General features: G+C 39.3%; 1 protein-coding gene across 1 annotated transcript in view; it reads right to left on the reverse strand.

Moving 5' to 3' along the window:
• The window catches only part of MYH15 (myosin, heavy chain 15), a 136,620-nt gene that overhangs the window by 42,263 nt on the left and 76,208 nt on the right, over positions 1-18,149 (reverse strand). The window contains 5 exon segments of the mRNA XM_011932807.1: positions 2,982-3,371; positions 5,477-5,567; positions 12,183-12,328; positions 14,449-14,625; positions 15,687-15,929. Coding sequence (XP_011788197.1) covers positions 2,982-3,371; positions 5,477-5,567; positions 12,183-12,328; positions 14,449-14,625; positions 15,687-15,929 — 1,047 coding nt within the window.

An 18,149-nucleotide genomic window follows, 5' to 3' on the forward strand; every position in this document is an offset into this window, starting at 1 on the left:
AGATCTATATGGGAATGGGAATGGAAAACTATGAGATGGTAAAGACTGACCTGCTGCAATAATTGACTGAAAAGCAAATAGGGAGGAAAGAAGTGGTTGAGGCTTAGAACCTGAGTTATAAAAAGAAACCAGGTGCCAGTGACAGAGATGTTCAGAGGAAGTGCCAGCTTCAGGAGAAATAAAGACAGATGGCAGGGATTAAAAGAGTAAGGAGGTAGTGAGATACACACCTACTGCTAGAAAAAGCCTATATTCCCATGCATGGAACATTAAGAATCCTTCTGATGAGGGCTCACAAGAAGAGAAGAGCTGTAGAGAGAGAACTAATCTTCTTAGAGATTAGTTGGATGGCTGTGATTACCATGCTGATAGTAATACGGACAGTAAAGGCAATCCTGCTGAGGTCTTAAATGGAAATGGGGAATATCCTATTGGAAACTGGAAGACAGAGCATCCTTATTACAAAGTTCCAAAGAACTTGACTGAACTATGCCCTAGTCCCTTGTGGAAGGCAGAATTTAAGAGTGATAAACTAGGATATTTGGTGGAAGAAATCCTTAAAGAAAGTATTCAGGGCTCCATGGCTTTTCTTGATTGTTTAAAACAAAATATGAAGAGAGAGAAATAAAGATGAAATGTATAATCAAAGAGAAGCAGAATTTAAAGATTTAGAAAATTCTCAGCCTGGTCAGATTGTGAAGAATAAAAAAGCATTTTCAGAAAAAAACAAAACAAAACACTAAGGATGTAGACAACCAAACATTTGATAAGGAAATTAGTGGGGGTAGAAAGAAGATAGGTGCTATTCATCAGGACGATGGAAGAATGATCCTGGAGGCATTTCTGAGACCTTTGTGGCTGTCCCACCCACACAGGCCCAGAAGGCCAGGGCCTTGATGGAAACATGATTTTAAGAGAGGATTCCTGTGAGACTTCAGAGCTTGCTGCCCCAGGCTGCCTCAAGTCTTTGCTTCCCACATGCTAGTGCAGTGCTCCTCTGCCACTCAGGCAGGCCCAGGTTCAGCTCAGGTCACCACTCTGGAAGGCACATGCTGTAAACCATAGCAGCATCCATACAGTGCTAACTCTGCAGGAGATATGGAAGCATAGCTCCTCCACCTAGATTTCAAAGGATATTTTGGAAAGGCTTGGGGTTCAGGCAGAGAATTGCCATGGAAGCAGGGCCACCACAGAGAGCTCCCACTATGGCAGTGGTGGAACTGTGAGGGCAGAGCTGCCCCAAACACCCCAGACTTATAGAGCCACCAGCATGCAACACTAACCTAGGAGTAGTCACAAGCACCCAACTTCAATTCCTGAGAGCTCCTGTCAGGGGGGCAGTGCTATGTGGGGCCCTGGGGACCCAAACTCCACCCCAGTATGTCCAGAAGGTCAGACATGGAGTCAAAAAAGATTATTCCCAACTTTCAAGATTTAATGTTGTTTGCTTTGTTTTATTTTGGGCTTTTCCCTTTGTTACCTCTTTTTTCTTTCCGATTTCTCTTTTTTAGGAATGGGAATGTCTATGCTATGCCTGTTCCACTATTTTATTGTGGAAACACATAACTTGTTTGATTTCACAAGCTCACAGCTGGAGGAGGAATTTGCCTCAAGATGAATCATGCCTTGAGTTTCACTCCTATATGATTTAGATGAGACTTTAGACTTTTGAGTTGACGCTGAAATGACTTAAGTCTTTGGAACCTACTGAGGTAGAATGAATGTATTTTGCTTATGTGAAGGACATAAATTTGGGGGGCCAGAGGTAGAATGCTATGGACTGAATATGTCCCCTAAAATTCATATGTTGAAACAATCGCCAGTGTGATAGTGTTAGGTGGGGCCTTTAGGAGGTGATGAAGTTATGAGGATGGGAGCCTTCATCAATGGGACTGGTACAAGGGAGCATCTGTCCCTTTCCCCTTTTTGCTCTTCTGCAATGTGAAGATGTAGCAAGAGGCACCATCTTAGAAGCAGAGAGACCTCACCAGACAATAAACCTGCTGCTACCTTGATCCGGGACTTTCCAGCCTCCAGCACTGTGAAAAATAAATTTCTATTATTTATAAATTACCCAGTCTGTGGTATTTTGTTATAGCAGCATGAATGGACTAAGACACACACACACACACACACACAGAGAGAGAGAGAGAGAGAGAGAGAGAGACTGTTTCTTTCTACTCAGTATGGTATTTAAAAGGAATTAATATTAAATATTTCAGAAACCACTCCATATCATTGGAGATATTCTACATTTTTCTGGCCATAGTCCACGGAGATCAAGCTTTATTGTCAGGCCATGTCTTTTCCAGACTTTATAAAATCTGTTCACAAGGAGAGAAGGTTGCAGCAACTAGTCATTTGCTCTGCCTAATCTAAGGTAAAGCTCCTCTCAACTACCAGAAGACAGGGTCACTGATAGCGATGATCTCATAGTAACATTTGACATGACAGCTTGCAGCATATAGGCTAATGGGCTCTGTAAAGAAAGAACATGTGATGAACCTTTCTTATAATACTGGCTGATTGAAAAGATGCCAGAGGACATGAGGGAGAAAAAGTTCCCTCCTCTCAGCAAAGCTGTTTGTGTACACCATTCATTCAGATAGGCTCTAGGAGTATCCAGGCCATCACTGAGGAGCACTCATAACAAAAGCCATTTTTCAAGAGAGACATAGATAATGGCCTCAGGTTTCCAGCTCACTTACTTGTTCCATCACTAAAAAAGTCCATAAGGAACACGGATTGGAATTCTGGTAAAACCAGAAGCCACTGTCAGGTCACATTCAGGTGATAGCTGTGTGACCTTAACAATGACCACTAAGGTCAGGCCTGATCTATTCCATCTGAAGAACTATATTATTCATTAGAAAATACACTGAGCCACTAAGCTGGCTTATTTTTCTTTTCCCTCCCCTCCCATTTCTTCCTCTCCCTACTTCCATGTTCAAAAGCCCATAAAGATGGATGGGAGTATTTACCTTAGCCCTTGTCATCTGCTCAATACGGGTCAGGAGGTCATCTACTTCTAGCTGCAAGTCACTCTTGTCTTTTTCCAGTTTCTGCTTGACCTGCTGTAGATTTTCTACCTGGCCCTCGAGCTCAGCCAGGCTGTCTGCATGTCTCTTCTTCAAAGATGCAGAAGTTGCCTCAAAGTGCAGCGTGGCCTCCTCCATGTCTCGGCGCAGCTTCTGGAATTTGGTTTCCTGTTTCTTAGTTATTTCCAGCTGAGCCAAACTGGCTCCTCCTACCTCCTCCAGCCTCTCATTCAAGTCAGCCAGGTCTTGGGTGAGGTCAGCTCTCTCCTTTTCCATCTTGGCTCGAGTGGTCCTTTCAGCTTCTAGTTTCTCTTTCAAATCCTTTATTTGAGTCTGTAGCAAGAAATAATTTTGATTTTTACTAAGCACTTGTAGCAAGAGCTTTACTCTATTTTTTTTTTTTTATCACAAAGCTAACATGAACCTTTTGGTTCCCAATTTATAACTAAAGAAAACAGAATACACAGAAGTTAAGTGATTTGCCCCAATTCAATACCAAGACCAGAATTCAGATTTGCAGTTCTGCCAAATTGCTCAGCCTCTGATGATGGGCAAGCTCATTAAACTATATACATGGAGGGGAAAGCTTAGTAAAGAGCACTTCCCAAAGAAACAGGAAAATATCTTTCATGTGACAAAAAAGTGTTTAAGAGCATTCATAAAAATTGGAATGGTAAATTTTATATACAAAAATCTTCCTCATCTGAAATTCATTTATCTGATCTCAATTATCTAGGACTTGGGCAAAAATCTGATCAATAAAATGAACATCTTCAAGTTCAAGCAATTTACTTGTAAGAAACAGCCTCAATTTGGCTGAGGCAGGAGAATGGCGGAAACCCGGGAGGCGGAGCTTGCAGTGAGCTGAGATTCGGCCACTGTACTCCAGCCTGGGCGACAGAGCAAGACTCCGTCTCAAAAAAAAAAAAAAAAAAAGAAACAGCCTCAATTTAATTTTTACACACAATTCTAAAAAACTTGGTTACTTGGTTTTCTAGTCTACAGGAGATTTCAAGGAAGAGATTTGAAATAACAAAGGAGAGTTGGTGAAGGAATGTGGACTACTAAAGTGAGTAGAGACACGGTATCATCAGAAGCAGGATTATTGGAAAAAGAAGTGATAACAACTCTCAGAGCCCCAAGCCCTTTTAGTACAGGTCAAATAGGTCTACAAATCCTGATAACATCACTGTATTACAGCACAATGAAGCCATTAATGTTACTATCATCACCTTAAGTAATTAGGCATAGATTAGGATGGGGAGAAAACAAGATAGAAACTGTTTTAGAATATGTTTTCCTTTCCATTAAATAAGACTACGGTGGCTTAGAAAAAACTAATTTGTAGATTGTATCAAATAAGTAGTCTATCAGTTCTATAGATGAGGTATGACAGAAAAGGTGCTTAAAAAAAAAGTACGATTTCCACATTCAAGTAACCATGATCCTCTTCCAACTGGTTATCATGGGATCCAAGAAAATATTTATCCCAAATAATACCACCATTGAACCAAACATTTCTGAAATGTTTTGTCAGAAATAATATTTAGAGAACTTTTTGAGTCATCAAGATAAGGAAATTTGTCTTTTGGATATATTGAAAAGTTTGTGGGTTTTTTAAATGTTTTTTTTTTTTTTTTTGGATAAAGTCAAGAGTCATTTGAAGACAAGCCTGATGAATATGATAACCACTTGGAGATTAATACCATGTCTGAAACTAAAATATGTTTACAAAACATTGAGATTGGTTTTCTTATTTGGTTCAAAATATCTCAGAAGATAAATATCAGAAAGAGGTTCCAAAATTATTTTGAGTCATGGTTATATTACTAAGATATTTATTTAGCTCCAAAGGGAAATTATCCATCTAAATGTGTGTGTGTGCATCTGTGTGAAAAATTACTTTATGACATGGTCATATGCTATAAAACTCACATGGTCTAAAACTTATAAATAGCTATCCATTATCAAATAATGTTTTGAGGCCACATGTACCTATATAACTTACTGATTTTCAATCGCCTTCTAATCACAAAGAATAATCATCATAAAAATTAAATTGCTAATTTGAATGCATACCATGGGTCAGGCACTGTGCTTACTACTTAAATATATTGTTGCATTTAATAATATGAGCTCAATGGTTGCCAGAAGGATTCATGATTAAAAAAAACAAGTTTTGGATTTTAGCACAATGCCTGGTTCACAGCAAGGATTCAACAAATTAGCTATTCATTTATATTATTCTTACAAGGAAATTTAAGCTTAAATCCATCTGTGGAATGCCACAATTTCCCTTCTTAACCACTGTTATTTTCTGCCTCTGCCTGTGATTGGCTAAGGATATGAATACCTTGGCAGAGAATTTGTCATTGACCCACGAGTCATCACCCATGGATCTAAATATAAGTACACAGGCATATTTGATAATTGATTACCTGAAGCTCTTTAACCATCTTCTGAAGCTGAGCTACCAGGCCTTTCTCATTCTCCACTTTTGAATTCATCTGACTGTTTTCTAATTCTTTTCTGTTTAGAAGAAGATATCAAATACAATTGTTCAGAATAATAACATTTTGTTTAAAGTAGTTAGAATTGTAATATTCCTAACACAAAGAAAAGATAGATGTTTGAGGTGATAGATATCCCAATTACCCTGGTTTACTCATTGTACATTGTATACAGGTATCAAAATAGCACATGCACTCCAAAAACATGTACAACTATTATAAATCAATAAAAAACACAACCAAGCTTTAACCAAAAGTAAAAATACCATTTTGTTTAAATATTTTTTTAATTATAGATATAATACAATAATTCATTCTCATTTTAAAACTTCAATGATTATGCCTACATCTGAAGTTTTCTTGGCTATGATACCTGATATGGTTTGTCTATGTCCACACCTGAATCTCATCTTGAATTTCCACATGTTGTAGGGGGATCCAGTGGGAGGTAATTGAATCATGGGGACATGTCTTTCCCATGCTGTTCTTGTGGTAGTGAATAAGTCTCACAAGATCTAATGGTGTTATAAAGAGGAGTTCTCCTGTACAAGTTCTCTCTTTTTGCCTGCACCATCCATTTTAGATGTGCCTTGCTCCTCCTTGCCTCTCACTGTGATTGTGAGACCTCCCCAGCCATGTGGAACTGTAAGTCTGTTAAACCCTTTTTCTTGTATAAATCACCCAGTCTCAGGTAACTCTCTATCAGCAGTGTGAAAATGGACTAATATAGTAAATTGGTACCAGTAGGTGGGGCATTGATGAAAAGATACCCGAAAATGTGGAAGCGACTTTGGAACTGGGTAACAGGCAGAGGTTGGAACAGTTTGTAGGGCTCAGAAGAAGAAAGAAAAATGGGGGAAAGTTTGGAACTCCCTAGAGATTTGTTGAATAGCTTCAACCAAAATGCTGATAATGAAATGGATAATGAAATCGTAGCTGAGGCAGTCTCAGATGGAGATGAGGAACTTGCTGAGAACCAAAGCAAAAGTGGTTCTTGTTATGTTTTAGCAAAGAAACTGGTGGCATTTTGCCTCTGCCCTAGAAATTTGTGTAACTTTAAATTTGAGAGAGATGATTTAGGGTATCTGACAGCAGGAATTTCTAAGCAGCAAAGCATTCAACAGGTGACTTGGGTGCTGTTAAATGCATTCAGTTTTGTTTTTTTTTGGTGTTTTGTTTGTTTGTTTTTGAGACTGAGTCTTGCTCTGTCACCCAGGCTGGATTGCAGTGGCACAATCTTGGCTCACTGCAACCTCCACCTCCGAGGTTCAAGCAATTCTCCTGCCTCAGCCTCCCAAGTAGCTGGGACTACAGGCTCATGCCACCATGCCCAGCTAATTTTTTGTCTTTTAGTAGATGAAGGGTTTCACTGTGTTGCCCAGGCTGGTCTCTAACTCCTGAGCTCAGGCAATCTGCCCGCCTCGGCCTCCCAGAGTGCTAGGATTATAGGCGTGAGCCACCGCACCCTGCCTGCATTCAGTTTTATAAGGAAAGCAGAACATAAAAGTTTGGAAAATGTGCAGCCTGACAATGTGATAGAAAAGAAAAATCCCATTTTCTGAGAAAAAATTCAAGCCAGCTGCAGAAATTTGCATAAGTAACAAGGAACCAAATGTTAATCCCCAAGACAACTGGGAAAATGTCTCCAGGCCATGTCAGTGGTCTTCGCTACAGACCCTCCCATCACAGGCCTAGAGGCCTAGGAGGAAAAATTGGTTTCGTGGGCTGGGCCCAGGATCCCCGTGCTGTGTGCAGCCTAGGGACTTGGTGCCCTGCGTCCCAGCTGCTCCAGTCATGGCTGAAAGGGGCCAACATAGAGCTTGGGTCATGGCTTCAGAGGGTGCAAGCCCCAAGCCTTGGCAACTTCCACCTGGTGTGGAGCCTACAAGCACACAGAAGTTATGAATTGGGGTTTGGGAACTTCCACCTAAATTTCAGAAATGTGGAAATGCCTGGATGCCCAAGCAGAAGTTTGCTGCAGGAGTAGGGCCCTTATGGAGAACCTTTGCTAGAGCAGTGTGGAAGGGAAATGTGGGGTCAGGGTCCCCACACAGAGTCCCTTCTGGGGCACTGCCTAGTGGAGCTGTAAGAAGAGGGCCACTGTCCTCCAGACACCAGAATGTTAGATCTACTATCAGCTTGTACCATGCACCTGGAAAAGCCACAGACACTCAACACCAGCCGGTGAAGGCAGCTGGGAAGGAGGCTTTACCCTGCAAAGCCACAGGGGAGGAGCTGACCAAGACGGTGGGAACCTACCTCTTGCATCAGTGTGCCCTGGATGTGAGACATGGAGATCATTTTGGAGCTTTAGGATTTGACTGCTCTGCTGGATTTCAGACTTGGATGGGGCCTGTAGCCCCTTTGTTTTGGCCAATTTCTCCCATTTGGAATGGCTGTATTTACCCAATGCCTATACCCCCATTGTGTCTAGGAAATAACTAACTTGCTTTTGATTTTACAGGCTCATAAGCAGAAGGGCCTTGCCTTCTTGCGGATAAGACTTTGGACTGTGGACTTTTGAGTTAAAGCTGAAATGAGTGAAGACTTTAGGGGACTGTGGGGAAGGCATGATTGGTTTTGAAATGTGAGGACATGAGATTTGGGAGGGACCAGGGGCAGAATTATATGGTTTGGCTGTGTCCCCACCCAAATCTCATCTTGAATTTCCATGTGTTGTGGGAGGGACCCTGTGGGAGGTAATTGAATCATGGGGCAAGTCTTTCCCATGCTGTTCCCATGATAGTGAATAAGTCTCACGAGATCTGATGGTTTTATAAAGAGGAGTCCCCCTACACAAGTTCTGTTTTTGCCTGCTGTCATCCATATAAGATGTGACTTGCTACTCCTTGTCTTCTGCCTTGATTGTGAGGCCTCCTGAGACATGTGGAAGTGTAAGTACATTAAACCCTTTTTCCTGTGTAAATTACCTAGTTGTAGGTATGTCTTTATCAGCAATGTGAAAATAAACTAAAGTCATACCCAATCCCTGCTTTCCCACTAGAGGAAACTACCATTATCCATATAGTGTAAATCCTCCCAGAAATTTAAGTACTGACATATGTTTGTGCTTACATGTGTACATGTAGCTGTTTCATTTTCCTTACTGTGATAGAATATCACATACATTTGCATGTACAGATTAACAACTTGATTGGTATTAATATATTATTCATTGAGATATTGATAAGAATAGCATTTATAATATATTAAATATGTATTTAATATTAAATATTGTTATATTTAATTTTTTAAATATATTATTGAATTGAGAATGTTATTTTTTTTTTTTTTGAGTTTCACTCTTGTTGCCCAGGCTGGAGTGCAATGGTACAATCTCGGCTCAGTGCAACCTCTGCCTCTTAGGTTCAAGCAATTCTCCTGCCTCAGCCTTCTGAGCAGCTGAGATTACAGGCACGTGCCACCACGTCTGACTAATTTTGTATTTTTAGTAGAGACAGGGTTTCTCCATGTTGGCCAGGCTGGTCTTGAACTCCTGACCTCAGGTGATCTGCCTGCCTCCGCCTCCCAATGTGCTGAGATTACAAGCATGAGTCACCACACCCAGCCTGAGAATTTATTCTTATCAATATATTAAGCTTAAAAATCTTAAGCTATTATATTTTAAGATAATTATTATATTATTATTAATTCAATAATATATTTTTCTACACAAGCCTACACAGAGTACTCCATTTAAAAATTAACTATGGCATAGTATTTCACAATTTAGACATTCCTTAGTTTGTGAATTTCACAATAAGCACTTAGGTTTTCCTTAATATTTTGCTTTTACAAATCACAACATTCATAACCATGCCCCTTGTATACATGAGAGTGTTTCTCTAGAGTGGATACTGAGCAGGAAATTGCTGGGCAATGTATAGGTAAGTGCTGAAAAATAAGATAGCCCTGTCCCTTGCTCTTCACTAACAGTGTGAGATCATTGCTTCTCTACATTTATTCTTAATATCAGACTTCTGAAATTTTCTTAGAAAATAGATTACTATTTCATTGTTTTATTTGCAATGCCCTCACTTACTAGTAATGACTGCATCTTGTCAACTATTAGTATCTTTAAATGGTCAATAAACCAAATGGACTGCCTGTTTGTGTTATTTGCCCATTTTTCTATTAGGTGTGGTCATCTAATTATTGAGTTATAGATTTTCCTTGGATTCTTGACATTTTTTATATTTGTTACAAATTTTTCTCTCACTTTATAACCTGTCACCATTTTATTTGTATTGGCATTTGCCACATGTTTAAAATTTTGATGTCAAATATATCAATGTCTCCCTTTTGTCTTTGGCTTTTTGTGACTTGCTCAAGAAGATTTAGCCTGTCAATTTCCTAAGACTTATTGACTATATTTTATTCTAATTTTTTTTAAGTTGTGGTAAGAACACTTAACCTGAGCTCTACTCTTAAATTTTTAAGTACAAAATGTAGTATTGTTAACTACAGGCAAAATGTTGTAAAGCAGATCTCTAGAACTTAATCATCTTATATAACCAACTTTATACTCATTGAACAGCAGCTCTCCATTATTTCTCCCTCCTCCCAGCCCTTGGCAAGCACTGTTCTATGAATTCGTTTCTATGAATTTGATTATTTTAGATACCTCTATTGGTGGAATCATGCAGTCTTTTTCCTTTTTGTGACTGGCTTATTTCCCTTAGTATAATGTCCTCCAAATTCATCCACGTTGTTGCACATGGCAGGGGTTTCTTTTCAAGGCTCAATAATAGTCCATTGTGAATGTATATTTTATATGTGTGTATATATGTATACAGATGTATGTATGAATATGTGTGTGTGTGTGTTTGGGGGTTTTTTCATTTTTAAAATTTTATTTTTTATTTCAATAGGTTTTTGTGTATATGTATGTATGTGTATATATATAAACATATACACACACACACACACACATACACACACACACCCCACATTTTCTTTATCCATTTATACATCGGTGAATATTTAGGTTGTTTCTACATATTGGCTATTGTGAATAATGTGGCATCTTCCAATGGTTTTATGGCTTTGTTTTGACATTGAGTTCATTAGTGCAACTGAAGTTTGTGTGTATAAATTGTATGAGGTAGCAATTTCTCTCACCTCAAGAAATTAATAGCCAATAATTCCAATACCATTTACTACATCTCTTGTCATTGTTAATTTGAAATGCCACCTTTATCACTTATTGTTTCAAATATACATAGGTCTATTTAGGGGAAAAGTTTTTTAATAAAGTTACAACTTTTTAAAAATATGGATTTCTAAAATGCTAAAACTCTCGACCTGTGGCCTACATGACATAGAGTATCATTTACACTTTGCTGGTTATCATTTGTACTGAAGCACAATCTTCACAACTGAATGCTAAGGGAACTCTATCATCATTTTGTTTTAATTATTCCATGCCATTCATAAGGTCACTTGTTTCATCATTCTAAACACCTATTAAGCCCAGTAACTTATTAGCAGAATATGAGTCAAGCTTCACCAAGAGCATGTATAATAGCACATATGTATATACCAACAAGAAAGCCAGACGCTCACAGCTGGTCAATGGACTCTCTTCCCTCTTTCACTGTGGGCCTCAACCACTGATATACTATCATCCCTAATGTGGCCTTTTTTGAGACAGAGTCTCGCTCTGTCGCCAGGCTGGAGTGCAGTGCCACGATCTCGGCTCACTGCAACCTCCGCCTCCTGGGTTCAAGCGATTCTCCTGCCTCAGCCTCCCAAGTAGCTGGGACTACAGGTGCCTGCCACCACGCCCCGCTAATTTTTGTATTTTTCGTAGAGATGGGGTTTCACCATGTTGCCCAGGATGGTCTCAATCTCTTGACCTCATGATCCACCCACCTCGGCAACGTGACCTATCTTACTCTTCATCCTCACTGTTTTCCTCTCTTATTTGGTATAATCTAAATAAATGTAACCCTAATGCTTAAGAGAAAAAAAAAGTCTAGTTAAACAGAGGAAGATGACAAAAGGGAGAAGGTGAGAAAACCCATGTCACTGACTAACAGAACTAAACTGAGAGCGCCGTCTTGCTCCGAGTTCCTTGGGGTGTAAGGAATCCAAATGAGTTGAAAGTTCCCTAATTTTGACCATTTTCATGGCTTGTTTTAGATTTTAAGGTTTAATATTTATATAGTAAATTATTTCACCAAAATTCCTATGTAAATATTAAGTTATGTCTGACAAACATGTATTATTTAAGTAATCAGAGAGTATCCTTCACAAGAGGATTTTTTTTTTTTTTTACATTTTATGCCATTGGTCTCATGAGTAAAAAAGAGAGTCATTGTTATTTTTTTGACTTACAGCTGCAAGTTCCCAATAGTTTACATCTCATATACCTTACACCATTCTTTCTCATTTGCTAGTCAGATACTTTCTTCCTTACGTCCTTACGTCCTTCCAGATTATGCATTTAGTCTCTTTACAACTATAAAATAAAGTCCAGAAAAGAAAAAAAAAATCATTTCCTAGGTTTGTTATCCTTGCCTTGGGTCTTGAGCTATCTGGCCCTGGAGTCCTAAGGATAAATGAAACAAGAAAGCTGTTCCTTCTAATATAAGGTCTCCAAGAATCTCATGTCAACAGAAAGGTGGCTTACTTCCTCAGCTCTTCTGCCAGGTGTCGCTGGCTGCTTTCCAGGTTCTCCATACTTTCCTGATTCAGCTTTAAATCGCCCTCCAGTTTGTGCAGTTCCCTTTCACAGTTAATTCTCGCTTTTCTCTCCTGCTCAAGGGCACCCTCAAGCTGACAAAAGGAGACACTATTTAGTCAAATAAATAGGTAGAGTTTATACTTCACTAGATGTGTTCAGCAACCACTTACCTTCTGGAAAAAGAAAGACACAAGCACAAATTCTATAAATGATGCCCAGTAACACAGATATTTCCAAATAAATATTGCATATGTCAATAGGTTAACAAAAGAATCCAGAAATCACAGGGATGGAAGAAAACTTTAGAAATTATAGAATATGAGTTCTGTCTTAGGGAAGGAACCAACAAGAAATGGCCAGTGAGCCCTTGATTGATCTCTTTCCAATGATAGGAAGCTCACTTCTTCACATGGCAGCTCATTTCACGGGTGGATAAGTCCATTTACTTGGAAGTGCTTCTTCATAAGAAGCCAAAATATTCCCTGTAAATTCTATCCACAAGCACAAGCTTTGCTCCCTGGAGCAACACCAAGCAAATCAGTTTCTGCATGATCATCCTTAATAATCTGGAATAACCCTAGGCATCACTGGCCCATTCAAACACATTCTCACATGGCATGATTTTTAAGCCCCGTCACCACCTTGGTACCCTCTTCTAGTTCATAACGTCATATTCTGGTTCCTCACTAAATGTTCTCCATCAGAACATTCCAGTTTTGTATGGATTAGTATTGCCAGGAATTATATAGAGGTTAATTTTCCAGGAAACTAGATAACAGTCACAATATGGCTTTTTATTTATTGATATGTTTACTTTAAAACAATGGAAGATACGCTCTGTAACCAGCCAAAGAGATGAAATTCAAATTGGGAGGGAGGGAGAAATTCTGGAAAGGATATACGTAAAATCAGAAAGTAGATGAACACTAAGTTCTGGGGATTGAAAGCCTGTGTCCCCGCCAAATTCATACGCTGAAATCCTGATCCCCAGTGCAATGGTGTTGGGAGGTGGGCCCTTTAGGAAGGGATGAGGGCATGAAGGTGGAGCCTCCATGAATGGAATTAGTCCTTATAAAAGAGAACCTGGAGAGCTTCCTTGTTCCTTCTGCCATGTGAGGACACAAGGAGAAGTCACCCTCCATAAACCAGGAAATGTGTCCTCACTAGACACCAAGTCTGCTGGTACTTTGATTGCAGACTTCCCAGTCTCCGGAACTGTAGGAAATAAACTGCTATTTATTTGCCCCCCAGTTTATGGTATTTTACTATAGCAGCCTGAATGGACTAAGACACCAGGAGAGAATAAATGTGTGGGTGTGTGGGTGTTGGGCAGGTGTGTGTGATGTGCATATACACGCACATATATAAACACCCAAAAATCCTTATGCTGAGGCTTTGTGAGATATGCAATTAGTGGAAATAGGAAGAAATATAACACAACGAATAAGTAATAGAAGAAACTTATACAGAGGCAGGAAGAAAGAGCAGCAGACAAGGAAAAAAAAAAAAAAGACCTAACCACCCTTGTCAACAATTTTATAAAGGCTACACTTTATAAAAGTGGGGACTACTGTGAGTATAAATGCATAGCATACACTATGTCAGCTGGGGTGGGAAAAAGGAAGAATTATGAACCCACATATTGAAACTGGTGTGAAACAGTTTTATTTCACAGAGCATTTAGAGGCAAAACAGGGGCATCATCTCTAGAATCTTAAAAGTAATTTCCAATAGTGTAGGTAGAACACAGCTTGTGCCTCACATATCTTTCAACCATAAATAAATCTCAGCACACCACTGGAAACACACATAGCCTTTAAAATGAATCCTTCAACACCAGTGTCAAACAAAGTACCGGCATATCTGTGGGACAAAATACCAGGTTCCGTGGGAGATACGGGGAAAGCCAGTCACCTAGAGTGATAACCCTTTACCATTCATCTTACTGTTCTTTTCCTATCGTCCAGGGTTGAATGAAAGTTGCATTTAAAAACTGACAGATTGTATGCAGAGACCTCTCTTATACTGTCGTGGTTTTGTGTATAAAAAAAACCCTTTTATTCTCAATAATCAGGAAAACCATGCTACTAGGTTAGTAGTAACCTAGTAGCATGGTTTTCCTGAAACTGTCAAGATAAATTAATGAATTAAAAACTGGAGTTATGTATATATGTAGACAGATAGCTAACTAACCAGATACACCGTTACTGACCTCAACAACTTGCTGTTCCAGCTTCAGATTTGCTTTGCCCAGGCTGCTGAGCTTCTCCTCCTCCATGTGCAGGTCATCTAGGGTCTGCTGATGGGCCTCCTGCACAACTTTGGCTGCTCTGTTAAGTTTGCTGATATCCTCATTTAGAAACTCCACTTCCTCAGTCAGGTTCTTGACCTGTGGGAAGAAGATGACAGCTTCATTAAAGCCACTGCTGGAAAGTTGGGCATAACACTGAGGATCATCTCCTTTTGTCGTCCAGAACAACACATGAGGTATCTAATGTCATAAAGAGCTGTATTTAGCCAAGTTCCTGATACACTTTCTAAAGCTAAATTTAGTTTTTCTCCCACAAAAATGATCCGTTATCTGTCATGGTCAGGAAATGGAGTATTCTGTTTAAACATTAATATGAGTAAATAATTAACATTATTCATAATTATTTAACATTATTAACAGTAACAACACTAAAAGCAATTGCGATTTCTTTTGAGGAGTCATGGCATGTACCGATCGCGTTGTGCCTCAGTATCCCAAAAAAATGGCAGTTAAAGAAGGGTTCCAGCTGATAAAATATGCAAACATGGAAGTTGACTGTATCAGGCCCATGTGCTTTTTATGAAAGGGAATCAATAAAAATAAGAGTGCTATTTAATAGCCTGCCAAAATTACAGTGTCACTTTGGAGACTGTATCAGAGTCTTGATGCAGACTCCTCACTGTCCTCAATCTACACACAGATGCGCAAGTTAAAACCCTCAAACAAACTCTCAGCCAAAACAAACAAAACACGAAAGCCCTTAACTAGAATTAAAGTGACATCTTCAAGGTCAAACTCCAAATCAATGACACAGCTGGGGACTCAGGCACATCCCGAATTATCTTTTAGCAAACCATATCATACTCACTCTTCTTCCAAAAAAAAAAAAAAAGGGTTCTTACAGGCCCCATGAAACCATTTTACTCTATTATAGAGTTCAGATGCAATAGGATTGGAATAAATGAAAATGTTTCATTTGGGAAGTTAAATAAGGTTCCATAAGTTCAAACGGGAAATCTGAATTGGGACAGCATAGTTTATCAGACCCTATATTTTGTGCCAGTTCTGACTCTCAATGCTGTAAAGTTGCAGGCCACTGTGTTAATTAACTTAAATAGAGCAAGTCAGATACCAAAACCTGATTTGAGAGTGGAATTCTGGCTGCTAGGCATTCTAAACTAACATTATGGAAAAAGTACCTTGTGCTCTGTAGTACGTTTCTCCTTCTCTGACTTCACCAACATTGTTTCCAAGTCATCGATTTCTTTCTTCAACTCCGAACATTCATCTTCGAGTTTCCGCCCCCTGGCAGTCAGCTCAGAATTTATCTCCTCTTCTTCCTCCACCCTCTCCGACAGCTCTTTTACTCTGGCCTCCAGCTGGATCTTGGATTTAATCAGCCACTCGCACTGCTCTTCAACATTTGCCAGTGTCTCTTGCTCCTGCCATGATGAGGAGAAAATTGTTGCCAACAGCTGGAAGTAATTTATCAGCTAGGCGAAAATGCTGCTTAACACATAGCAAAGAGATAATTGCCTGCCCTCTGCCCAGCACTTTCACCTACCTTTCCTAAACAGCTGCAATAATATTCCCAGGTCCCTGATCCGATCACTGAGAAGTGGAGAAGTTGCTTGTGTTTGGAGGTGCTTTCGATCTCTCAGGCCAATTCAGTAGATTAGATTACCTCTTCTAAAGCACTTAATAGAATCCTGGTGGCCTAAAGGAGCCAGCATGCCTCCAAAAATCAGTGGTGTGCTGCTTAAACCACAGCTTCTGGAAACATCCATGCGGGCATAGAGTTTGAGGTAGATAACTGCTCAAAAAATCATCTTTTAAGAAAGCAGAGTTCCCTCAGAATATTGCACTATAACTATTACAGGTGCACGGATGTATGTGTTTAATATACATCTCTTCTAATAAATTGAGCTGAGTTATATGTTTTTTAAATTCATAGGCTAAATTTAGAATTCATAAGTTTATTTGCAAGTCACTAACTAGATTTCACTGTTATTTCCAACTAAAATTTTTGCCTCAATGATTCTGATAGTACGAAGTTACACAAAGAGCATATAGTACTCTTTCCTTTATCCTTGCACAGGCACTGCCTCCAGCTCTTATTGGGTAACCCATTGTTCCTGTGTTATGGGTCAAGTAAAAAGTGTGTTATGGGTCAAGTAAAAAGTAAAGGGGGTTTTTACTACAGAGCACCTTTCATAACTTTAAGCCCCTCTAACTTGTCTTCTTTAGAGGCTGAATAAAACCTCTTCTTCATAAGCAAGTTCTTAATTGTTGTTGGTCTTGCTGTAATATAACTTTATATACATTTTCATCTTCCATCTCTAGACCTCAACCATCCTTCACAACATGCCAGTTTGGGCAATGTATTAATGATCCATTTGCCTCACTTAACTTGTGTCTGCTAATCAGATCAAGAGTAGGGTCTAGGGGGAGGTAAAAATCCAGGCTATTGGCCTCTGAGTAGCTCCTGACTGGAGAATGGCTGCCTACCCAGCAAACGGGGCTCAAAGAGGCACAGATGGAGAGAGGTATGGAATAATAAATGTACAACTTCCCTGAAAATCCCAAAACAGGGGCTAAATAAAAAAGAAGTATCAGGACATTTAGGAATGGTGAATGCAAATCAGAGAAGCTTCCAATTATTATGGGAAATAATGGGGACACTTTATCTTAGTTCACCCCAGATTGACAAGCAGAACAGTTTTTGCTGCATTCCATTCAGCCTGTATACAAGACCTGTCACCACCACTGAACAAAGAGGACAGTCCAATCGACCATCATTGATCTCTTCATTAAACATGACAGCAGGATTTGGGGGCTGACTGAGCAATGGTGTGGCAGTTTAGCAGTAGGAAGATTCCTATTCCAATGGCAGCTTTCTGACATACTCACAATGTTAATTGGAACGGGGTCACTCATTTCTAGTGGAATTTTGACTAAGCAAAGAAGGATTTCAAAATATTTCTTTTTTTTTTTTTGATTATTTTGTGTTTAGCTTTCTCCCTTGAAATAAATAATCATAAAATAGATATTATATATAATAATATATAATGATAGCTCTGTCAACTTCTTAATCACAGTTACAATCTGAACTCATCTCAGCCTTCTTGGGTTTGCTCTGGAGTTCGCTTCCATGTGTTTCCCATGCTCCCCACGATGATCTTTGACATGCACCTCAAGCTTTTGTCTACCATGCCCTACACAAGCTGGGTCCATTTCTATCTCCCGCATCAACCCAGGTAGCACTGGCTACTTTCCGTCAGTAGGAAGAATGATAGAAACTGGGAGGCCTGGTCTCAACCAAAGTTACCTCTTCCCTAAGCCAAAATATTTTACAAATTCTGATTCTTACAGTTCTTACAGTAGATTTGAAATGGGGCCCAGGAATTTGTATTTTTAACAAGCATACCAGGTAAGACTGGTATACACTGAAGTTGTAGAATCACTGCTATGTTAAATATGTATCAGAAATGCGAGTTTGGGTGTAAAGTCTTACCTAAAATACAGCCTGTTGGCATGCTGGTAGATAATACAGCTTCAAAATATTGAAGAGTAATAATAATAAAAGAATAACTTGTGTCAGTCTGAAAGTACTAAATTTTCTCCGTTTTTGGTAAAGTTTAAAAATAAGAAAAACTGTTGTT

This window comes from Colobus angolensis, unplaced genomic scaffold (genome assembly GCF_000951035.1).
Source record: "Colobus angolensis palliatus isolate OR3802 unplaced genomic scaffold, Cang.pa_1.0 Scaffold98, whole genome shotgun sequence".
NCBI classification, from domain to species: Eukaryota; Metazoa; Chordata; class Mammalia; order Primates; family Cercopithecidae; genus Colobus; species Colobus angolensis.